This window comes from Giraffa tippelskirchi, chromosome 5 (genome assembly GCF_054371585.1).
Source record: "Giraffa tippelskirchi isolate mGirTip1 chromosome 5, T2T-mGirTip1v1.2.pri, whole genome shotgun sequence".
NCBI lineage: Eukaryota > Metazoa > Chordata > Mammalia > Artiodactyla > Giraffidae > Giraffa > Giraffa tippelskirchi.
In genome coordinates, this window is record NC_137279.1 from 86,675,825 (window position 1) to 86,699,386 (window position 23,562).

General features: G+C 39.5%; 1 protein-coding gene and 1 long non-coding RNA gene across 4 annotated transcripts in view; one reads left to right on the plus strand and one right to left on the minus strand.

Annotated features, from left to right (window-relative positions):
* Positions 1-7,764: 7,764 nt before the first annotated feature.
* ATF6 (activating transcription factor 6) overlaps positions 7,765-23,562 on the minus strand; it is a 248,846-nt gene continuing 233,048 nt past the window's right edge. For all 3 annotated transcript variants that reach the window (XR_014054063.1, XM_081491627.1, XM_081491629.1), the window contains one exon: positions 7,765-10,472. Coding sequence is in view for 2 of the 3 variants with exons in the window: in XM_081491627.1 (XP_081347753.1) it covers positions 10,264-10,472 (209 nt within the window). In the remaining variant the exon portion in view is untranslated. The remainder of the gene's footprint in view (positions 10,473-23,562) is intronic.
* Positions 18,992-23,291, plus strand: LOC145506602 (uncharacterized). Its single transcript, XR_014054064.1, has 2 exons — positions 18,992-21,976; positions 23,234-23,291. It is a non-coding gene; the product is annotated as an uncharacterized LOC145506602 (long non-coding RNA).

Sequence of the window (23,562 nt, forward strand, 5' to 3'; positions counted from 1 at the left end):
AGCAGCTTGTGTCTAACTAAACTTATTTTTCAGGCTGACCAGAAATCATGACCTCGTCTGGAAATTATCTTTACTCTTCTGTGGGAACAGAGTGGTGACCGCATAGACCCACGGAAGAGACATCATTCACATGTCTTTGAGGACAAGGATATTATCTGGTTTATCTATCTATTATAGCATCCCACAGATTGGTGGTAGCTGCCTGAGCTTAGTCCAACATAGAATCTGTGACAAAGGTTTAAATTCTGGGGCCACTAACTCTAGCTACAGGGAAATTCAACTCAGGAGTCCAAGTTCCACTGAGTACTTGGGCAACATGCATGACCTGAGAGGCTGTGGAAGTCTAGCAAGACATCTAAGAAATGAGAGTCAGGAAAGGCTTTTGAGGCTCAGTTTTTCTTTGCAACCAACAAGTTGATGTATGTAGAAACAGGGCTACGCCTGTAAACAACTGGAAATATTTTTGGTTAGCTTCACAAGGTCCCCCTACACTTAATTGAGCAGTTTTTAGGAGTGACAGGGTTGCACATAGTTAAGCTAACAGATGACCCATTTCTTAATATGGTGTGTTGCATTTATTTTAAAGATACGTCCCTCTCTTCTGTACCAAAGCATTTCAGTTTTGGATCTGGAGATTAGTGATCTTCTTACAAAAGTATCTCTCACCATCTCATAATCCAACATCCACACTAGAAGTTAATTCTGCAGTGAAAACTTTCTAAAGACAAAAGAACTTGTGATCAAAAGAGTAGGCAGTTGGGTACACCCTGCAGATGGGGTTGAAGGGTCACACTTGAATGCTCTTTGACCTGAGCTGAGTGGACTGGCCAAGCGTGGGGTCTTCAATTGTGGAAGCACCCAGCTTGTCTTCACCCCACTGGGTAACTCACCCAAGAAGAACACAAGGATTAAGGTCCAGGAGAGGCAGGGCAGCAGCCCACTGTGGGCTCCATATGCAACCAGCATTGAGTATATGCCTTCAGAAGGAATTAGTTGTTCACAGAAAATCCACTGGCATTGCTGGACTCTGCCTCTTAGCTATTGTCCCTCTTTCCTGAACATGCCTCAGCACCCTAGTTGCCTGTGATATGTGACTTTGTTTCTGTCTCTACTTTGTCTCCTGTGACATCCTAAAGGATGTCTTTATGGCTTTAAAGGATAAGTGATAGTGTATTACAGTAAAAAGAATGTGACCTTAAAAGCAAGGTAGATAAAATTTGGCCTTGGAGTACAGAATGAAGCAGGGCAAAGGTTAATAGAGTTTTGCCAAGAGAAAGCACTGGTCATAACAAACACCCTCTTCCAAAAACACAAGACTCTACAGATGGACATCAACAGATGGTCAATACCAAAATCAGACTGATTATATTCTTTGCAGCAAAAGATGGAGAAGCTCAATACAGTTAGCAAAAGCAAGACCAGGAGCTGACTGTGGCTCAGATCAAGAACTCCTTATTGCCAAATTCAGACTTAAATTGAAGAAAGTAGGGAAAACTATCAGACCATTCAGGTATGACCTAAATCAAATCCCTTATGATTATACAGTAGAAGTGACAAATAGATTTAAGAGATTAGATCTGATAGAAAGAGTGCCTGATGAACTATGGACAGAAGTTCATGACATTTAGCGGAGGCAGTGATCAAGATCATCCCCAAGAAAAAGAAATGCAAAAAGGAAAAATGGTTGTCTGAGGAGCCCTTACAAATAGCTGAGAAAAGAAGAGATGTGAAAGGCAAAGGAGAAAAGGAAAGATATACCCATTTGAACGCAGAGTTCCAAAGAATAGCAAGGAGAGATAAGAAAGCCTTCCTCAGTGATCAGTGCAAAGAAATAGAGGAAAACAACAGAATGGGAAAGACTAGAGATCTCTTCAAGAAAATTAGAGATACCAAGGGAACATTTCATGCAAAGATGGGCACAATAAAGGACAGAAACAGTATGGACCTAACAGAAGCAGAAGATATTAAGAAGAGGTGGCAAGAATACACAGAAGAACTATACAAAAAAAAAGATCTTCATGACCCAGATAACTATGATGGTACCTAGAGCCAGACATGCTGGAGTGTGAAGTCAAGTGGAAGCATCATGCATCACTATGAACAAAGCTAGTGGAGGTGATGGAATTCCAGTTGAGCTCTTTCAAATCCTGAAAGATGATGCTGTGCAAGTGCTGCACTCAATATGTCAGCAAATTTGGAAAACTCAGCAGTGGCCACAGGACTGGAAAAGGTCAGTTTTCACTCCAATCCCAAAGAAAGGCAATGCCAAAGAATGCTCAAATTACCACACAATTGCACTCATTTCACACGCTAGTAAAGTAATGCTTAAAATTCTCCAAGCCAGGCTTCAACAGTACGTGAACCATGAACTTCCAGATGTTCAAACTGGATTTAGAAAAGGCAGAGGAACCAGAGATCAAATTGCCAACATCTGTTGGGTTATCAAAAAAGCAAGAGGTTCCAGAAAAACATCTACTTCTGTATTATTGACTATGCCAAAGCCTTTGACTGTGTGGATCACCACAAACTGTGGAAAATTTTTAAAAAGATGGGAATACCAGACCACCTGACCTGCCTCTTGAGAAACCTGTATGCAGGTCAGGAAGCAACAGTTAGAACTGGACATGGAACAACAGACTAGTTCGTAATAGGGAAAGGAGTACGTCAAGGCTGTATATTGTCACCCTGCTTATTTAACTTATATGCAGAGTACATCATGAGAAACGCTGGGCTGGAGGAAGCACAAGCTGGAATCAAGATTGCCGGGAGAAATATCAATAACCTCAGATATGCGGATGACACCACCCTTATGGCAGAAAGTGAAGAAGAACTAAAGAGCTTCTTGATGAAAGTGAAAGAGGAGAGTGAAAAAGTTGGCTTAAAGCTCAACATTCAGAAAACTAAGATCATGGCATCTGGTCCCATCACTTCATGGCAAATAGATGGGGAAACAGTGAGAGACTTTATTTTGGGGGGCTCCAAAATCACTTCAGATGGTGACTGCAGCCATGAAATTAAAAGATGTTTACTCCTTGGAAGAAAAGATATGACCAACCTAGACAGCATATTAAAAAGCAGAGACATTACTTGGTCAGCAAACGTCCATCTAGTCAAGGCTATGGTTTTTCCAGTTGTATGGATGTGAGAGTTGGACTATAAAGAAAGCTGAGTGCTGAAGAATTGATGCTTTTGAACTGTGGTGTTGGAGAAGACTCTTGAGAGTCCCTTGGACTGCAAGGAGATCCAACCAGTCCATCCTAAAGGAGATCAGTCCTGAATATTCATTGGTAGGACTGATGTTGAAGCTGAAATACAATACTTTGGCTACCTGATGTGAAGAACTGACTCATTGGAAAAGACCCTGATGCTGGGAAAGATTGAAGGCAGGAGGATAAGGAGACGACAGAGGATGAGATGGTTGGATGGCATCACCGACTCAATGGACATGATTTTGAGTGAACTCCAGGAGCTAGTGATGGACAGGGAGGCCTGGTGTGCTGCAGTACATGGAGTTGCAAAGAGTTGGACATGTCTGAGCGACTGAACTGAACTGAGACATAATTTCAAATCCCAGCTCTGGTATGTGCTAGTTGTGAGTTCTTAGGCAAGTTCTTTAACTTTTTGCCCATTTTTTCATCTGTAATGTGGATAAACTACTTCATAAGACTGCTGTAAATTTTAGTGAACTAATGCTTACAAATGCTTAGCACAATCTCTACTACAAGTTAAGTCTTCTATATGTATCAACCATCATCATGAAGTCAACTAAGGGAAGAATTGTCTTCAGGCAATTGGTCTTCATACCAAATGCGATGGAGGGAATGTGATGGAGTGAATAATACACTATAGATTTCCTATGGTTAGCAAAACATTGGAAGTGGTTTAAATTTCTATCAAAAAAGGACTAGTTTGATATATTGCAGAGTATATGCTAGAAGTGCCCTCTATTTCAGGCACCATGTATTGTGTGATCCAAATGTCAGTTGTGGTTATCTTTTGAGACCCCAAAATTGGCTTGAACACTATCCCACATACAGTGGGAAGGCCTGGAGGGACAATCCCATAATGGTTTGACGGTGGGGTCCTGTGAGGGCAAGGGTATGGGGGGTGATAGTTCCCTGGTCACTTCTACTGCTTCACTGACTCTTCCGTTAATAAATTATCTTGCTTTACTGTCTGCAAGCTTTTCTTCTGCACCAGTCAGACCACATTACATCCTATTTCCATTCTTTCACTACCTCAAACAGCACTGATTCAAAGGTGTGTGTGCAACAGGCTTTCACTGAATATTTGAGACAACGAAGAGGATTCACATTTTAGCACATTGAGCAGTGTGAAGGTGAAGTCTTTTTGCCCTCCTGTGGTCAGGGAATCTTCTCATGAGTCCCTGAGAAGCTCTAAAATCCAGAGGCCAAGTCCTGTAAGGTTTTATTCTTCTGCTTCCCAGGGCCCTACCCTCCAACGTGCACTGACCTCTGCAGAAGAGGGGATTTGAGGTTTTACTTTCCAAAGAAGCCTGATTAGGTATCTTAAAACGAAACGTAGTTTTGCCTCTAAGAGAACCCTGATGTGACTGTAATTTTGTATATTTGTGTACCTGGCCGCACAGGCTCCTTCAGGGCAGGTACCTACCTATGCTCGATCTATGCCTCAGGAGGGGGAGCAAGAGAGCAAGTGAGAATCCATGCACTGAGTTAAACTGCTTGGGTCCAAATACTGGGTCTGCTGCTTACTAGTTAGGTACCCATTGTAGGAAATGAGTTGCAGGGAGGAATGAGATAAGATACAAGGTAGTGAACATAGGGCAGTGTCTGAGGTATACCCTGGGTCCTCAGTAAATGTCTACACTGATTGTTCCCAGATGGAATCTGTGCTGTCAGTCTGCATAGACTAGCTTCATGGACGGAGACATGTCATTCCAAGCTGAAAAGAGGTCTTTGGTGTGATTGGGTAACTTGGTTTCCTGATGTAGAATGTCAAAGGATGAGTTTTTAGACAATTTTTTTTCCCTTAGTAAGACTGTAGTTTAAATATTTGGACACAATAAAGGAAACTTTTACTTAACCAGGTTGGGAAGAAGAGTGGAAAAGAGTTCAATTGTTTCATCTAAACAGTAACAAGCCACAAAACCATGTCAGGCTTCCCTTCTCATTACTAATCACTTAACACTGCAGATTCATTTTGGGTCTTTTTTTTTTCCTCTTCATACATACAGAACAAAACCAAGCAAGTTTAAAAATTCTTTATTTGAATTTTAGACAAAGAACAAGTATTGCATTATAAAGACTTGCTTAAAAGCATATCATAGTCTGCTGTCATTGTTTATGTGTTGAAAACAAGACAAAACAAAAATTTTAAGGGAGAAAATGGTACATCTTTCCTTCACATTTTAACCCATTCTTAACTGAGCACGGATACAACCTTAGAAAGAAAGTCCTGGTGAAACGATATCTCTGACGCTCTCGCCTCAGGTTCTAATGTCTCCATAGGAGAAGCACTATTGGTCTCAGACCAACCACATTGCCAATGTGATGACAAGTGACTAGTATTTCTAAGGCCAGTAGTACAGAGCAGTTTCTATCTAAAGTTCTATTTCCCCACCATCTCTCATGAAGATGACTGACCTAGAAATTAGGGCTGAGTGTCAGTTAAAATGGTCCAATATACATCTATTGCGAAAGTCAACCCACTAAACTCTGTCTGAGAAGATCCTACTGGACAATATGCCAAGCCTCCCGGTCTGCTTGTTAACTAATGGTCAACAACATCACTGGGGACAAGCAGCAAGACAGTGTGCTGTTTGCTGACCTTGGCAAACGATAAACTATGATTTATTTACTCCTTGGTTCCCCAATTTAATATAATTAAAAGTCTTTTAATGTGCTAAGTCTCTAAGGCTTCAAGGTAGCAAACCACTATGTTGAGTATGGTGCCCACTATTTGACAGTGACTAGCCATGACCTGATTCACACACAGGACACGTTTCCTGATCAAGATACCTTTGTCATCCTTCTTTTCATAAGTTCTGACAGAAAACCTGACAGATATTAACACATAGATATTAGAATAAACTGCGAAAACTTTAATTTTTATTCCAAAATAAAATTTGTTTTAAGTTTAGTCATTAGAAATATAAGTTAACAGAACAGACTCTTTTTTCAGGTAAGAGAAAAGTGTTTGTTTGTTTTTTTCATGTGCATAGTTCCATCTGGACTCTGGCAACATTTTGGGTGGTAGTCCAATGTTCTATTTCCTAGAAAATTAAAAATCTATCTCAACCCCTAGCAGTGAGGGGAAATAGGAATTGCTCCCTCCCAAATATTATTAGGTGTAAGAATAAAAATTTCTTACACTTCATTTTATCTCTTTAAGCTTTACTCTGTTTTTAAGGTAAAAGTTATAATTCATATTAGCAGCGAAGATCCTAATTTCTGTAAGTTAAAATGACTCAAGACTAACAGAAGTAGCATTTTGGCAAAGAATGAGGGGTCTATAGAGGGTGAAAAATGTCTATCAATTCTGGCAGTAAACAATCTTATTTGAGAGGTTAATTTGTATGAAAACAGCCAATAGAATAGTATGCAAGGTCTCCTTTGAAGTTGAGTCCTATGACTCTGAAGCAGGAAGCTGAGTTGGCCCAGCAGTGTGCAGTGGAAAGAGGGCTTTCATGGTGGAAAATTTCCATGAGGTCACACTGAAGGGGGCATGGACTCTAACCCTGGCTCTTCAGTAAAAGTGGTTACTTTAACAGTTGAAAGTGGAAGCTGCTTTGAAACTTGGCAATGTGTTAGAAAGTCAAATGTAATTACCAGTTTTCTCTCTGATTGTCAAGTTTCACCACCTGAGGTTAGTAAAATGGCGAGAATCAGAAAATAGTACAAAAGCTGCAAAGAGCTTGAGAGTTCTCCAGCTTTAATCACTCCAGATGCCACAGCAGCAGGGTCTTATCACAGTGTCACTCCTGTGACTACTGGGGGTTCATTCCCAGGAGGCAGATCCAAGCCAGGAAGGTTTAATAGGGACAGTGTCTCTTTAAAAATGCTAGAAAAATCAGTGTGAATCCCAAGTTTCTTGTCTGTTTCTAAGTAGTGTTTATTCAGAACACTCAGGAATGACTCATGTAACACTGCTGCTTTCAAATACCTCTGTGTCTACTTCTTGCTAACAAGAGAAGGCAAAGAAATGCCAGCTTTGTTCTGAAGCCTGTAGTCATTTTTTTTTCTTTCTTTAAATTAGAAGATGCTCTGCTTTCATAATCACAGGGAATTTCTTACTTGTGAAATGCAAAACACTACCCAATAACATAAACTACAAGGATGGCAAGCAATAGATTTCTTTCAAGATGATCTTTTCACAAACCCTAACTTTAGAAAGAGACATTTCACACTATGGTCCTAATGGAGCTGTGTCCCTGTTCTGCTGAGTGAGTTAACCCCACGGGGAAGCAGCTCCTGACATCTGACTCAGAAGGTAGCACAAGGGAACATCTACTTCCAGGAAGCCTTAAAAAGTTGCAACCAAGTGGGAAAAACATACCCAGAAGTCTTCACCATCACTTCCCAAGAGAGTAGTACCAGTGCCCCAAAGGGCACAGTCATCTAGTAACAGGCGGACTTGACCTCTCCATGAGCTTATCTAATATCCTCACAAACTTGCAAAATACCACTTAAACACTTAATAAATTAAAAAATTAAATAAATATACACCCACACATCCCCCGTAATTCCTGGTTGCCATCCCCAAAAGGCAATCTCACCACAACAATTAAGGGAAAGAACAGCTTAATTTATTCATCAGGCACAGCAACTTTCCATTTCCTAAAGGACCTTGAGCTAGCGTACAGGCATTAAAATAAAAATACCATTATGCCCAGGGATTAGCAGTAGCCTTGACAGCAGTTTAAAAAGTATAATATTTCTTTGCACTTGTCAGTTGCCTTTCACTATTTCCTAAAACTTTACCCTGAGAAGAATCCTGTTCCCACCTCTCTAAAAGATCAGTTCCAGAATAGGTCATGACAAGGAGCAGAAGGGTTGGTGAGTGAAAGTAGGCAAGGCTCCCAGACTGCTTTTTATGGTCACTTCACAAGTACTCTTAGTCCACACTTAACCCACCTGAAAGAGAGGCATTCAGGTGACATAACATTTAAGTCTTCAGTCTGGCCACTTGGTAAGATGAGTGCAGGAAAAGCTGGGAATGAAGGGATAAAGTAAAAGCAAGTGCTAAAAACAATACCTCCACGTGATGGTTTGCTCTTGTGTGATTCAGTGCAAAGGACAGGAAGGAAGCACCGTCTATAATCACTCCACACACACTTTTTTGTGTACCCACTGTAATGACTACCACGGTTCCAGGAGAAGACTGGCAGCGTGGGAATGACCATGTCGCCACTGCCTATCAGCCATGGCAGCAGCCTCTTGTTTGGCTAATTCACAGGACAGAATGGGAAGGATCAGAGCCGGGAGAAGACATTCCAGGAGAAGACTGGCCTGCAACCTAAAGGTCTTCTAGGCATTTGCCTTCTATTTCTTGGTACCCAGTAGAAGGAAGAGTGGTCCCCTGGGGAAGCGGTTCTTGTCTGAAAATTGCCCAGGACAGCCAAATCAGAGTGGAGTGCTGCCCTGATTTAAAACGGTTTATACATACAGAAAAGGAGGCTACTGATACTTCTCAAACTCCAGATTCCCGGGGAACAGAGTGACAGAGCCCCCTACTTCTCCTCACAAGAGTTAAACTGATTTCCTCCAAAACCATCTAACTGACTTAGACAGAGAAGCATCACTGTCCAGACAGAAGTGCTGGTGTGTCTTCAGAATTATTTAGGAACCATGTCTAACTTCACAGGCAGAAAACTAACTGTACACATAAATCCTTGAGGAGTTGATATATTTTCTCTGTTCTTTTCTTGTAGGGAGGAAGAGACTGATACAGTGTGGAATGGAAGGGAAGAAATCTGACCAAAGCAAGCCAATTAGGATAAGACGCGGTGTTTGCAGAATGCATTCTACTGAGAAACTGAAAAGCTTCAGAGGAGGAGAGGGTCAAAGACCCATTTTTGAAGATAAAGGTAGAAACAACAGAGGAGAAGAAAGTAAAGTACAAGTGAACAAAGTAAGATATTTTTCTGTTTTGTTTATGCTTTAATAATGGGAGGACAAAAGAATTAATTCCTTCACTGCCTTTTCACTGGAGAACTGAAAATTACTGCCATATTATCAGATGCACTCCACTAGTAGGAATCTAATTTGCCTGTCTGCATAGTCTTAAAGGAGTAAATACCTGTCAATTCTCAAGAGAAAAAACTCGTGTTTGTTTAAATCTAAAGTCACCTACATGCTCCTTACCTGAACTGGGTATCATATTAATAGAAGATGTGTAGTGTGTGGAGAGTCACAATAAAATGAAGGGCTTGTTCTGTGGTCTTTGAGGATCTGAATCAGATAAGCAAAGACATAAATACGTGTGCTAATTCTTAGTGGCCCACGGTCCTCAGAATAAATGGTAGCAGTGGTTTTAAATTAAACTGCAATCTCATCAAACTTTCAGTGTTTTAAATATATGTATTAATGGAGCTATCTCCTCTTTCAAAAAGCCCCCGATCTCTTCCATTTCATTCTCTCAAATTCACTACCCTCCCCCCCAATACAGTTGTTCTCCTGCGGTTTCAGGTGTGAACTGCAAATCCCAAGATAAACTTTGCCACCGGAGGATTTTCCCTTTTACCTAACACTCCAAAGGGTTTGCCTCTCTTGGGGATGCTTTTGGCTCTGCTGGTTCTGACATTTGCTTTCCAATAAGCATACATCCACAATTGGTTTGCATTAAGATGATGAAAGATCTAATCAGTGGAAACATCTGTGTGCTGTTAAATGAAAGTCCCCTACCTATAACTGAAGTGGCAGAGAGGGGAAGCGGGTCTTATTTGAAAGAATATGACTATTTAAACACAAAACAAATACAGAGGGAAAAGTAATTTAGAAAAGTACAGGAAAAAAAAAATCTACACCAGGCAGCAGTGAAGAATGCAGGGCTACCTATGCCCCTGGAGAACTGCTGCTTGCCTTGTGCCTCAGCTTCAGTGCTCTTCAAGCGGATAGGCAGATGGTGAAAAATAGAGCAGCTTTGCTTTTTCCTCTTCTATCTCTTGAATTCTATTATGAGCCAGTTCTCTGCATGCCACCGAGGCAAAAAGAAACATTTCTCTCACCCACTCACCAGTCTGGCAGGGTCCCATTCTTAGTTTTCCAATGTAGCCCCAGGGTACTATTGTAATGACTCAGGGATGGTGCTGACAACGTGGGCTGCCTCTGGGGCTGCTGAAGGGGAACCAAAGAAGGTGTTGGTTTGATTCCTCTGCTGATCCCGGAGGTAAGGAGGAACTGACGAGCTTTTGATGTGGAGGATTCTGGTGTCCATCACCTGACAGTCAATCTGCATCATCACTTCGTAATCTTGCCCGTTGATCACATTCTCTGCAGAGAGGAATACACACAAGGAATAAATATTCAACAGAAGGTGAAATTCCAGTATAAGCTTCAATCCCAGGAAGAGATCATGAGCTCCAAGGTGTGAACTGTCAACACGCTTTTAAGGGTACAGAGAGAAGTCATCAGTCACTAATCAGAGCTATAGGGCCGGGATGGACTGTTCTCTCCTCAATTCTAGTTCCGAAACAACCTTCACTGGCTCAATAAGCGCTGGAGGCACTGTCAGAATTAATACCACAGGTTATCTATTCACAGATGTTATATGTCTTGCATGCTTTCCATGCAGTGTATCACCATGACTGCAGCAACTGGAACAGAAGGAGAGTTCAGATGCAGAGGGTGGGGAGTGCGTGTAGGGGGAAGAGTACTTAAGTCCTCTCCTTCCTTTTCAACAGTGGGAAGGAGTAATTTGTCAAACGGACCACCATATCATGTGAATCGTAAGGCGGCCTTGGCCAAGACTGCTTGGTTCCCGTGCATCAGTAATATTTCTAATTTCATTAAGATATTCCCAACTCTGCATTTAAGGATTAGAAATTAGGAACAGTGAAGGCTATAATAATTTATTCCCTGATTTGTAATTCTGGGTGGTTTTTTCCAACTTGTAGTCAATGAAACTTGGCATAAAACTGATGGAAGAATTATAAATAGATAACATCTTTCAAGTCCAGCTGAACAGTCACAGCAGTACAGTCAGAGGATGTGTGAACTTGGAAGAAGGCTGGGGAGTCAACGTGGCATCTCAGTTTGTATTTTCAACCATGAATCAAGAGCTGGGTGTGGGGATCAGGAAGAATGCTGGCGAAGGCCTAGTCCTACACTGCCTTTTCATGAAGATGATACACAGCCAACAAGTGATTTTAAACTTAAACATTTGGCTTCTCTAGGGCAAAGAATTGAATTTAAAAGTAGAATTCTTTCTCTTCCATTATCTTTTTATTTATTTATTTATTTTTTACTACTACACCATGTATGCCAAGTATTATAAATCCAGAGGAAGAAAATCCAAAGTTTGACATTTGATCCTCAGATTCCATTATGTTTAGGAAAACTGAACTATGGAGTTTGTCACTTACGTGGCAGCTAAAGATTTACAAAGATCACCTAACCCGGGGTGTCTTAAAACAGGATCTAATGCAAAGACTTCAGAGAGTCCATATGTTCCTTGAAATTACATGCAAAGTTTATTTGTGTGAGCATTTTTCTGGAGAGGGGGGTTACATCAGATTCTTAATGAGGTCTACCGCCCCTTAAAGGTTAAAAACTATTAAATCTAATAATCTATCAACTTTAAGTGCCTTGAGCAGATCATATATCCTATTTTAAAGCTAATGGAAGACATCATTCTTCCACTTTTATTGGCTGATTGTTTCAATTTCTAAAATAGTCTCCACTGATGGTGAATTTCCCACTACAAGTCTTATAAGTCTCTTTGATTACAGTTAAAGCTAATTTCCTTCTTTGCCAGCCTTACTAGTGATGAAGAGCAGTCGGTTCCCGCTGGATATTAACTAACTCTACTTATTTTTTAAGACCATTGCTATGGAATTTTAACTCCAATTTTATAACTCCTGCTACTCTGTAGTGGCTATCAAATCATTTACTTCTCTTTAGAGAATTAAATCTGATTGCCTGTAAGTTAGCCAACGTTTCCCTATCCAGGTGTTTTCTTTTCTAAAAAGTAGGCAATGGAAGAAAGACAAGCTGCTAATGTATTTGGAGTTATTACATTCAGAACATGTGATAGGGCTCAGATTTCAAAGTACCACACTAGTCATTTCCTTTTGGAACCATGGTCCCTTTCTTTTAGAAAAACTGAAAGATTGTATGTGTGTGTGCATGCACACACACACACAGATGACCGAATAATGAAAAACACGTGTATAAGACATAATATACATTACTAATTTTTACTACTTTCCTGGATTAACTCACAATCCAGACGACAGTTTAAGATCAAAACTAGGTTCTCTCATATAGCCCATGCCACCTGCAGAAGTCATCAGAGCCCATGTGCCTGCTATGCTTTAAACTGATAACTGAAGTTCTTTAGTATCTTAAATATTGGGAAGAGATGGAAAAACCTGGTGATATGAACTCAGATGCTTGGGGGAAAACTAAAGCTGTATCATGATTCCAAAAACCTGGGAGTCCCTCGCCATGGCTGAAATGGCATCATTATCTTAAGCCCAACCAGGAGGCTTAGGCTAGCTATGGTTTGGGAGGCTTTAAAATGGACTCTGTTCACTCCTTTCTGAACTTTGAGGCCAAGGAAATGACCAGCAATACTAGAAGAAGACTCTACCAGATACGATATGAATGCCTTAAACTGAATTTAGGAAGCCCTTCTAAACAACAAACTGATAATTTAGGGCTTAAAGTGACATACCATTAGGACTCCCACTTTGGGAGTGGCTCTAGCAATTTCTTTTCTTTGGTCCACTCTGTGGGACCCTATAAAAGAGTCCTTTGGGGGTTTCAGTATTGACCCCCTTGCATAATGAGTGGGGTGGTCTCAATATTACTGATGAGGTTCTAATTATTTTAACTAAAGGAGAACAGAATGGGAAACAGCTTATGATAACTTGGGGTCCTGGTAGGCCCTTCCCCTGTGCTGTCAGGCACACAGTCTGCTTCCAGGAGCAACAGAGAGACTCTGAAACTCTGAAATTTGTGCCTCAGTGTGGATAATACAAGGAGTCTGTAGGTGGTGCAATGGTAAAGAATCTGCCTGCCAATGCAGGAGATGCAAGAGATGCGGGTTCAATTCCTGGGTTGGGAAGATGCCCTGGAGAAGGGAAAGGCTACCCACTCCAGTACTCTGGTATTCTGGACTGGAGAATTCCATGGACTGTATATATAGTCCACGGGGTCGCAAACAATCAGACATGCCTGAGTGACTTTCAGTTCACAGTTCCAGTATTCTTGCCTGGAGAATTCCATGGATGGAGGACCCTGGTGGGCTGTAGTCCATGGGGTCACAAAGAGTTGGACATGACTGAGCACGCATGCATGTGAATAATATACACCAGAGTAGGTTCTAACTGGAGAGACGAGACCTGAAGATTCTGGTGGCTCAGGGAAAAGGGAGAGGAAGAGCTTCTGAAGGAAAATCCAGACAGGATGTGAGAGGCTGAGGATGGACTGCACGCTCTCATTAAGGGCCAGGCTTCCATTATGAATGGGCAGCACCCCCGGAAAAAGAGAAAACATTACAGCTCATGGGCTTTCTGACAAGAGGGAACAAGGTAAACACTGGATTAGGGAGTTGTTAGAGCTGAGTTACGTGAAAAGATTGCTAAAACATTTTCTGTGTACTTAATGAAAAAAGACAGTGACTATTTGGGAAAAATAGAACTAAAAGGAACAGTATGGAGCACAAATGGTAGAGGTTCACTTTCCCTCTTGTACTAGCAAGCACTTTTTTTGGGTGCTGCACAAGTGATATAACTAATCATATGTTCTGGGCCTTCTGAAGTAAACACAATGAGAAGAAACATTGACCTGGGTCAGGAAAAAGGTATAAGATACGAATACTTCAAGTTCAGAATTAATCAGGCAAATAAAAAGGAAGAGGTGACTGACTTGAAACATGAGCACCAGAAAGTGATTCTGAATGCCCAGAAGGACTGGGAAAGCATGAAAAAAAGTGCCTGGACACTGGAGGTGGAAAAGCTCTAGGCAATGTGAAATTCTGAACACCCGTAAACACACAGTAACTGAATTAAGGATGGCCTGCCAAGAGGCTGTTAGCTGGGAGATGACTAACACATACATCAGAAACTTGACCGTAAACAGAATTCAAATACCTCAGAATTTTACAGAAAGCTTAATTTAAAAGCAAAACAAAACAAAACAAGACTTCACCAGTGCTTTGCAAAGAAGTTATGTATGAGAAAACAGATTTCTATTCAGAATCAGACACTAATCCTAACTAGAGGTAGCTTGCTCTGTGCAAGCTAGGCTGCTGATGGGTAGTAGGTTGTTGGTTTCTGTGCCTGAATTCTGCGGGATGTGGGGGGACATGGAAGGTAAATAAAAATCCCCCCTTCCACAGATCTCAAGAGATAACTTCATCCAAAACAAACAAACTGAAAAATCAGGAAAGAAACCCAAATGGGTAAGGAGGAGGAGACAAAGGGAATGGAAGGTGGGAATAGAATGAACAATAAAGTGGTAAAATACCACATATGTCCTGGTTTTGACCATTCCAGTGCCCCATGCATTGGAAAAAAAATTAAAAAGTTCTTTCTACTCTTCTATCCAAATTCTCCATTCAACTTTTTTTTAAAAATTAATTTAATTGTAGGATAATCACTTTACAATATTGCGATGGTTTTTGCCATACATCAGTGTGAATCAGCCATAGGTATACATATGTCCCCTCTATCCTGAACGCCCCCTCCCATCTCCCTCCCCACTCTATACCTCCAGGTTGTCACAGGGCACCAGCTTTGGATGCCCTGCCTCATACATCAAACTCACAATGGTTATCTATTTCATACAGGGTAACGTATATGTTTCAATGTTATTCCTGTTTCAAGAACTTTTTCTAAGAACCTTCTATGAAAACTCCAATATTGATCTTTTTCTTTATAACCAATATATAAATGTTCCACGTCACTGAATATGTTAAAATACTGATAGAAAATAGGTTTGGCTCTTTTAAAAAATGTCTGGCATTTTTGAAGGTAGCAGGTAGGGGATCACTGGTAGAGCTAGAACCTTTCCCTCATCAGCACGGTAGAAGACTGAGTGAATAACTAATAGTCATACTGCAGATGGGCTTCCCAGGTGACACTAGTGGTAAAGAAGCCGCCTGCCAATGCAGGAGACATAAGAGACACAGGTTTGATCTCTGGGTTGGGAAGATCCCCTGGAGGAGGGCACGGCAACCCACTCCATTTTTCTTGTCTGGAGAATCCCCATGGACAGAGGAGCCTGACGGGCTACAGTCCATGGGGTCGCAGAGTTGGACACGACTAAAGTGACTTAGCAGGCAGGCATACTGCAGATGGAAACACAAAATACACTTCCGACTTGAATCTCTCCAGAGATATAAGGAAAAACACCTGCAGGAGCAAAGAGCTCCCAGTAACTACTATTGTCTGCCCTTTGGTGTTTCTCTGACAGTGGAGAGAGTGTCAGGCTGTGAGTGTCCAAAGGCAGGGAGGGACAGTGGGAGGGGTTTTATACATTTAACTATAAGACAAAACCAGAACTTGTTAAACATTTAAAAAATACATGTGGACTTATTTTTTATTGAAGAGTAGTTGATTTGCTCTATTACATAAATTTCAATTATATGACATAATGATTCAGTATTTTTATGGATTATATTCTATTTAAAGTTATTATAAAATACTGGCTATATTCTCTATGCTTGTAGCTTATTTATTTTATACATAGTGGTTTCTACTTCTTTATTCCCTACCTTTACCTTGTTTCTCCCCACTGGAAACCACTACTTTGTTCTCCATTATCTGTTAGTATGTTTCTGTTTTATTATATTCAGTCATTTAATTTTTTAGATTCCACATATAAGTGATAACATACAGTATTTGTCTTTCTCTGTCTGATTTACTTCACTAAGCCTAATACTCTTCAGGTCCATCCATGTTGTTGCAAATGGCAACATTTCATTCTTTTTTATGGCTGAGTAGTATTCTGTTGCAGCTATATATACCACATTTTCTTTATGCATTCATCTGCTGATGGACACCTAGATTGCCTTCATATCTCGACTACTGTAAATAATGCTCTCATGAACACTGAGGTGCGTGTGTTCTTTTGAATTAATGTTTTCGTTTTCTTCAGATATATACTCAGAAGGGGAATTGCTAGATCATATGGTAGTTTTATTTTTAGTTTCTTGAGGACACTCCATATTGTTTTCCATAGTGGCTGCACCAATTTACATTTCCACCAACAGTGTACAAGGGTTCTCTTTTCTCCATATCCTCTCCAACATTTGTTATCGGTGGTCTTTTTGATGACAACCATTTTGACAGGTGTGAGGTGATGTCTCATTGAGGTTTTAATCTGCATTTCTCTAATAATCAGTGATGCTGAGCATTTTTTTCACGTGCTTGTTGGGCATCTGTATGTCTTCTTTGGAAAAATGTCTATTCAGGTCCTCTGCATTTTTTCATTTGGGCTGTTTGCTTTTTCAACATTGAATTGTTATGAACTGTTTATATACATTTTGGATATTAACCCCTTACTGGTCATATCACTGCAAATATTTTCTCCCATTCTCCTGTTTTCTCCCAAAATGGTTGTCTTCATTTTGTTGATGGTTTCCTTTGTTATGCAAAAGCTTTTAAGTTTAATTAGGTCCCATTTATTTACTTTTGCTTTTATTTCCTTTGCTTTAGGAGACAGATCCTAAAAAATAGTGCTACAATTTTTGTCAGCGTGTTCTGCCTATGTTTTCTTCTAGGAGTTTTATAGTTTCCAGTCTTACATGTAGGTTTTAATCCATTTGAGTTTATTTTTATATACAGTACTAGAGAATGTTCTCCTTTAATTCTTTTACATGTAACTGTGCAATTTTCCCAGCACCACTTAATGAAGAGACTGTCTTTTCTCCATTGTATTTTCTTGCCTCTTTTGTCATAGATTAACTGGCCATAAACGTGTGGATTTGTTTCTGGGCACTCTATCCTGTTCTACTGATCTATGTATCTGTATACAGAACCATACTATTTTGATGACTGTAGCTTTGTAGTATAGTCTGAAGTTAGGAAGTGTGATGCCTCCAACTTTGTTCTTTCTTCTCAAGTTGCTTTGACTATTTGAGGTCTTTGGTGGTTCCATGTAAAATTTTTAGAATTGTTCTAGTCCTGTGAAAAATGTCATAGCTATTTTGATAGGCAGTGCATTAAATCTGTAGATTGCTTTGGGTAGTATGGTCATTTTAACAAGATTAGTTCTTCCAATTCATGAACATTGAATGTCTTTACATTTATCTGTACTGTCTTCAATTTCTTTCATCAATAACTTATAGTTTCAGAGTACAGGTCTTTTGGCCTCCTTGGTTTAAATTTGTTTCTAGGAATTTTATTCTTTTTTATGCAACTGTAGATAGGACTGTTTTCTTGAATTCTCCGTCTGATATTTCATTATTAGTATATAGGGAAACAAAATATTTCTTTAATTAATCTTGTATCCTGTAACTGACTGAACTCATTTATTAGTTTTTCGGTAGAGATTTCAGGGCTTTCTACATACAGTGTCATGTCATAGTAGTGAGAGTTTTACTTCTTCCCATCCAATTTGTGTGCCTTTTATTTCTTGTCTGATTAATATGGCTAGAACTTCCAACACTGTGTTAAATAGAAGTGGTGTGAGTTGGTATCCTTACCTTATTTCTGAGTTTACAGGAAAAACTTTCAGCTTTTCTTGTTGACTATATTAACTGTGGGTTTGTCATAAATGGCCTTTATTATGTTTAGATATGTTCCTGCTACATTCATTTTGATGAGAGTTTTTATCATGAATGGATATTGAATTCTGTCAAATGCTTCTGCATCTGTTAAGATAATCATGTGATTTTTAGTCTTCATTTTGTTAATGTGATGTACCACATTAACTGATTTGCAGATATTGAGCCATCCTTCCATCTCTGGAATAAATCCCACTTGATCATGGTATATGATCCTTTTTACATATTATTGAATTTGGTTTGCTAATACTTTGTTGTAGATTTTTGCATTTATAGTCATCAGAAATGTTGGCCTGTGATTTTCTTTTTTCATAGTATCTTTGTCTGATTTTGGTATCAGGGTAATGGTGGCCTCGCAGAATGAATTTGGATGTGTTCTCTCTGCTTCAGTTTTTCAGAATAGTTTGAGAAGGAGAGGTATGAATAAAATTTGTTAAATATTACATGATTGTTATATTTCTGAACAACGGGGAGACAGATGAGAAAGAACTTATCTAGTTAGAAGACCTATAATAATTTCATTTAAAAAATGTATGGGCCTACAATAATGTATACAAAACCCACCAACCCTTAAGGAAGACATGTAGTGGTCATGCTGATTGAAGGGAACTACTAAAATTTAATGGGCAGGGGTCAGGAAGCTGAACAGTCTGTAATGCACAGGAATAGTCCTTTGCAAAACTGTCCTATATATCATACAATATTTGTGTAGGCTAAAGAAACCTGATTATTACTATATTAATAAACTCACTGTTTTATATTTAAATATAAAGCATTTTTACATGGGTTTTTATATATACTAAATTTCCAGGAATAAACTACTACTGAATAATATATTAATAACAGTTAGTGCTTTGGTTTGCCAGACACTGTTCATCTAATACTCAAAACAACTACCTAATTCAGGCATTATTATTCTCATTTTATAGATGAGAAAACTGGAGCATGGAAACGTCATGCGACTAGCCATACAACAAGGAAATGGCAGAGCAGGAAGTTCAAACATAGAGTGTCTTTGGAATACATTCTTACAAACCACTCCACTATGTTGGGAATATTTTTTTTTTTTTTTAACTTAACTGAGATTTGTTTATCATCATTTCAAGAAATCACATCACCAATGGCAAGTACACTCTTAGTTTCTGGGTCACTATCAGGAAACTCTAGTATCAGTTTGCATTTGTAGCTGTTGCATTCCCAGTCATAGTATGTACTGGTTCAAGCACCTGACTTGTTCACTGTGTATTTGAATGCAATATAAGCATTATATTTATAATGCTTGAACATTATATGTATTTATCCATTCAACAAATATTTACTGAATTCCTACCATGTGCCAGGCACTGAGGATACAGAAGTGAACAAAATAGAAAAAAAAAAAAAAAATTCTTATTCTCATAGAGTTTAACCCTTATAAAAGGTGAAAGTGAGGGTGGAGACAGAAAATAAATAAGTTAAGTATACAGAATGTTAAATAAGTGGTATGGGTAAAAACAAAGCACCGAAGGTGGTTAGAGAGTGAGGGTGGCGGTGTGAGGAGCGGCTTGCAGTTTAGATGTGGTGCCCAGTGGAGGCTTCACTGAGAGGGTGATTTCTGAATAAGGACTTCAGGAGGTAAGGAGTGAGTCATGTGGCTACCAAGGGAGAAGTGGAGCATATACATGTCTGAGATTCCATGACATTTTAGTGGAGAGAACAGGCAAGCAGTAGGAAGTCGGGGTGAGGACTGATTGGCAGGAGAAAACAGGGTTAGAACTGTAATTTTGGAGTTTATTTGCAGACAAGACAGATGGAGTCCTGAAACCAAATCGTACTCTTGGGGAAAAAATGATGGGAACATGTGTGTTAAAAAGGATGGGCATGAACCCAGAAAATGGGAGAAAATAATTCCTTCATTTGCAAATAATCTGCAAAATATACAAACAGCCCATGCAGCTCAATAAAAAAAACCAACAAACAACCTAATCAAAAAATAGCTGGAAGATCCAAATAGACATTTCTCCAAAAATATACTGATGGCTACAAAGCACATGAAAAGATGCTCCAACATCACCTATTATTGGAGAAATACAAATCAAAACTACAATGAGGTATCACTTCACGTGAGTCAGAGTGGCCATCATCAAAAAATCTGCAAACAATAAATGATAAAGAGGGTATGGAGACAAGGGAACCATCCTACAATGCTGGTGGGAACGTAAATTGGTATAACCACTATGGAGGACAGTATGGAGGTTCCTTTTCATCCCAATCCCAAAGAAAGGCAATGCCAAAGAATGTTCAAACTACTGCACAACTGTACTCTTCTCACATGCTAGCAAAGTAATGTTCAACATTCTCCAAGCTAGGCTTCAACAGTGCATGAACTGAGAACTTCCAGATGTTCAAGCTGGATTTAGAAAAGGCAGAAGAAACAGAGATCAAATTGCCAATATCAGTTAGATCATAGAAAAAGCAAGAGAATTCCAGAAAAACATCTACTTCTGCTTCATTGACTATACTAAAGCCTTTGAATGTGTGTGGATCACAACAAACTGTGGGACTACCAGACCACCTTACCTGCCTCTTGAGAAATCTGTATGCAGGTCAAGAAGCAACAGTTACAACCGGACATGGAAACAGACCGGTTCCAAATAGGAAAAGGAGTACGTCAAGGCTGTATGTTGTCACCCTGCTTATTTAACTTATATGCAGAGTAAATCATGTAAAATGCCAGGCTGGATGAAGCACAAGCTGGAATCAAGACTGGCGGGAGAAATATCAATAACCTCAGATATACAGATGACATCATCCTTATGGGAGAAACTGAAGAGGAATTAAAGAGCGTCTTGATGAAAGTAAAAGAGGAGAGTGAAAGAGCTGGCTTAAAACTCAACATTAAAAAACTAAGATAATGGCATCCAGTCCCATCACTTCAGAATGGCAAATAGATGGGGAAACAATGGAAACAGTGACAGACTTTATTTTCTTGGACTCCAAAATAACTGCAGATGGTGACTGCAGCCATGAAATTGAAAGATGCTTGCTCCTTGGAAGAAAAGGTATGACAAACCTAGACAGCATATTAAAAAGCAGAGACATTACTTTACTGACAAGGGTCTGTATATTCAAAGCTATGGTTTTTTCAGTAGTCACATATGGATGTGAGAGTTGGACCATAAAGAAAGCTGAATGCTGAAGAACTGATGCTTTTGAACTGTGGTATTGGAGAAGACTCTTGAGAGTCCCTTGGACTGCAAGGAGATCTGACCTGTCCATCCTAAAGGAAACCAGTCCTGAATATTCACTGGAAGGACTGATGCTGAAGCTGAAGCTCCAATACTTTGGCCACCTGAGGTGAAGAACTGACTCATTTGAAAAGACCCTGATGCCGGGAAAGATTGAAGGCAGAAAGAAAAGGGGATGACAGAGGATGAGATGGTTGGATGGCATCACCGATTCGATGGACATGAGTTTGAGCAAGCTCTGGGAGTTGGTTTACGGACCGGGAAGCCTGGCGTGCTGCAGTCCTGGCATGCTGGGTTGCAAAGAGTCAGACACAACTGAGCGGCTGAACTGAACTTAAAAAACTAAATACAGAACTACTATATGATCCAGCAATCCCACTCCTTGGCATGTATCTGGAGAAAACTGTAGTATGATAAGATACATGCATTCTGATGTTTACTGCTGCACTATTTACCATAGCCAAGACATAACTAAGGAAGATGTGGCACATATGTACAATAGTATATTACTCAGCTGCAAAAAAGAACAAAATAATGTCATTTGCAGCAACATGGATGGACTCAGAGGACATTATACAGAGTGAAGAAGTCAGACAAAGACAAATATCATATGATATGGCTTATATGTGGAATGTAAAAAAAAAATGGTACAAATGAACTTACTTATAAAACAGAAATAGAGTCACTTGTAGAAAACAAACTTGTTACCGGGGGGAAAAGGGGAGAGGACAGATAAATTGGGAGATTGACATATACACACTTCTATATATAAAATGAAAGTGAAATTGTAGTTGCTCAGTTGTTTTCAACTCTTTGTGACCCCATGGACTGTAATCTGCCAGGCTCTTCTGTCCATGGGATTCTCCAGGCAAGAATACTGGAGTGGGTTGCCATTCCCTTCTCCAGGGGATCTTTCTGACTCAGGGATCAAACCCAGGTCTGCCACACTGCAGGTAGATTCTTTACCATCTGAGCCACCAGGGAAGCCCCCATATATAAAATAGCTACTGCATAGCACAGGGAACTCTACTCAATACTCTTTTAACATTCTTTATGGGAAAAGAACCTGAAAAAAAAAAAAAAGAGTAGATATACATATAACGGATTGATTTTGCTGTATACCTGAAACTAACACAGCATTGTAAATCAACTATACTTCAATAAAAATTTTAAAAAAAGAATGATGAACATGAAGGAAAAGAGTATATCTGTGGTTTTATCTGATCACTGAGAATACTTTTAACTGAGAAACCAGACTCAGTTTGTACTCTTCATTCATTCATTCAACAAATGTTTATATACTAACTATAGGCCAGGCATGGATACAGATTCTTAAAAGCATTCAGATCCTATTTTCTGTATCCAAATTAAACAGAGGGTGAATTTTCTAAAGGAAAATGGACACCATATCATGGGTCACAAAACTGTCCACCAACACTTACTAAGTGCATTAAACTATAAGGAATTACATAAGAAAATGAGGTTTCTCCCTTTATGCAGCTTATAGGAGTGTTTCAAAAGCAACAAAATCACATTTAAAATATTGGTAAAACATCAAACAAGTGCATTTCCTCAGAAAAGCCTCTCTTCTTACTACCAAAACTCAAGGAGCATCCACAAATCACATCAGTTATGTTCCTTCATAGCACTTATCACAACATATAATTAAACACTGGCTTATTTACTTGTTTATGAATATATGCCTCCCCTACTAGACCATCAACTCCATAAACTCAAAGAATATGTCTGTTTCATTGACCACTACATATCTGGAATTAGCAACATCTCTTTCCAGCAGACAATGAAAAATATAGAACATGGTTAAGAAGGCTGTCCTTCATACTTGCTAGTCATGTCATCAGATTTGCTCTATGAAAGTTCCATCATTCTTGACTCCAACTTGAGAAAGTGTCATCCTAGAATACTTCCAGAAATGGTAGCAACAAAGAATTTCTAACATCCTCAAACACAAAAACAATCCTATTAAGACCTCTGAAACACAGCCGACGTCACTTCTCTTCAACCTCAAGTTTATATTTTGAATTTATAACCATCAACAATGACTTTTAAAGGTGACCAGATGAAATTTATCCCCTGGGAAATTTAGGGGCTTACAGAGGTCTAAGCTGTACATGGTCACGTTCCTACCTTTTCTCAAGTTCAGCTCCTCCAGGGCTTTCGATAGTTTGCTAGGATGATTTCAGGAAATCTGACTATAATTGTTCAGATTCCATAATAATTGTTCCTAATTCCAAAACAATTTCATAGTTGTTCAAAGACTAATGGTATTAGTTTTGCTTTACCCTGGACTTGCCTAGTCTTTGCCTGAAAATGCTGCCCACATATGTGAGAGGTTTTTTTCATCAGATCATAAAAAGAGCTACATTTCATTGATCTTCAA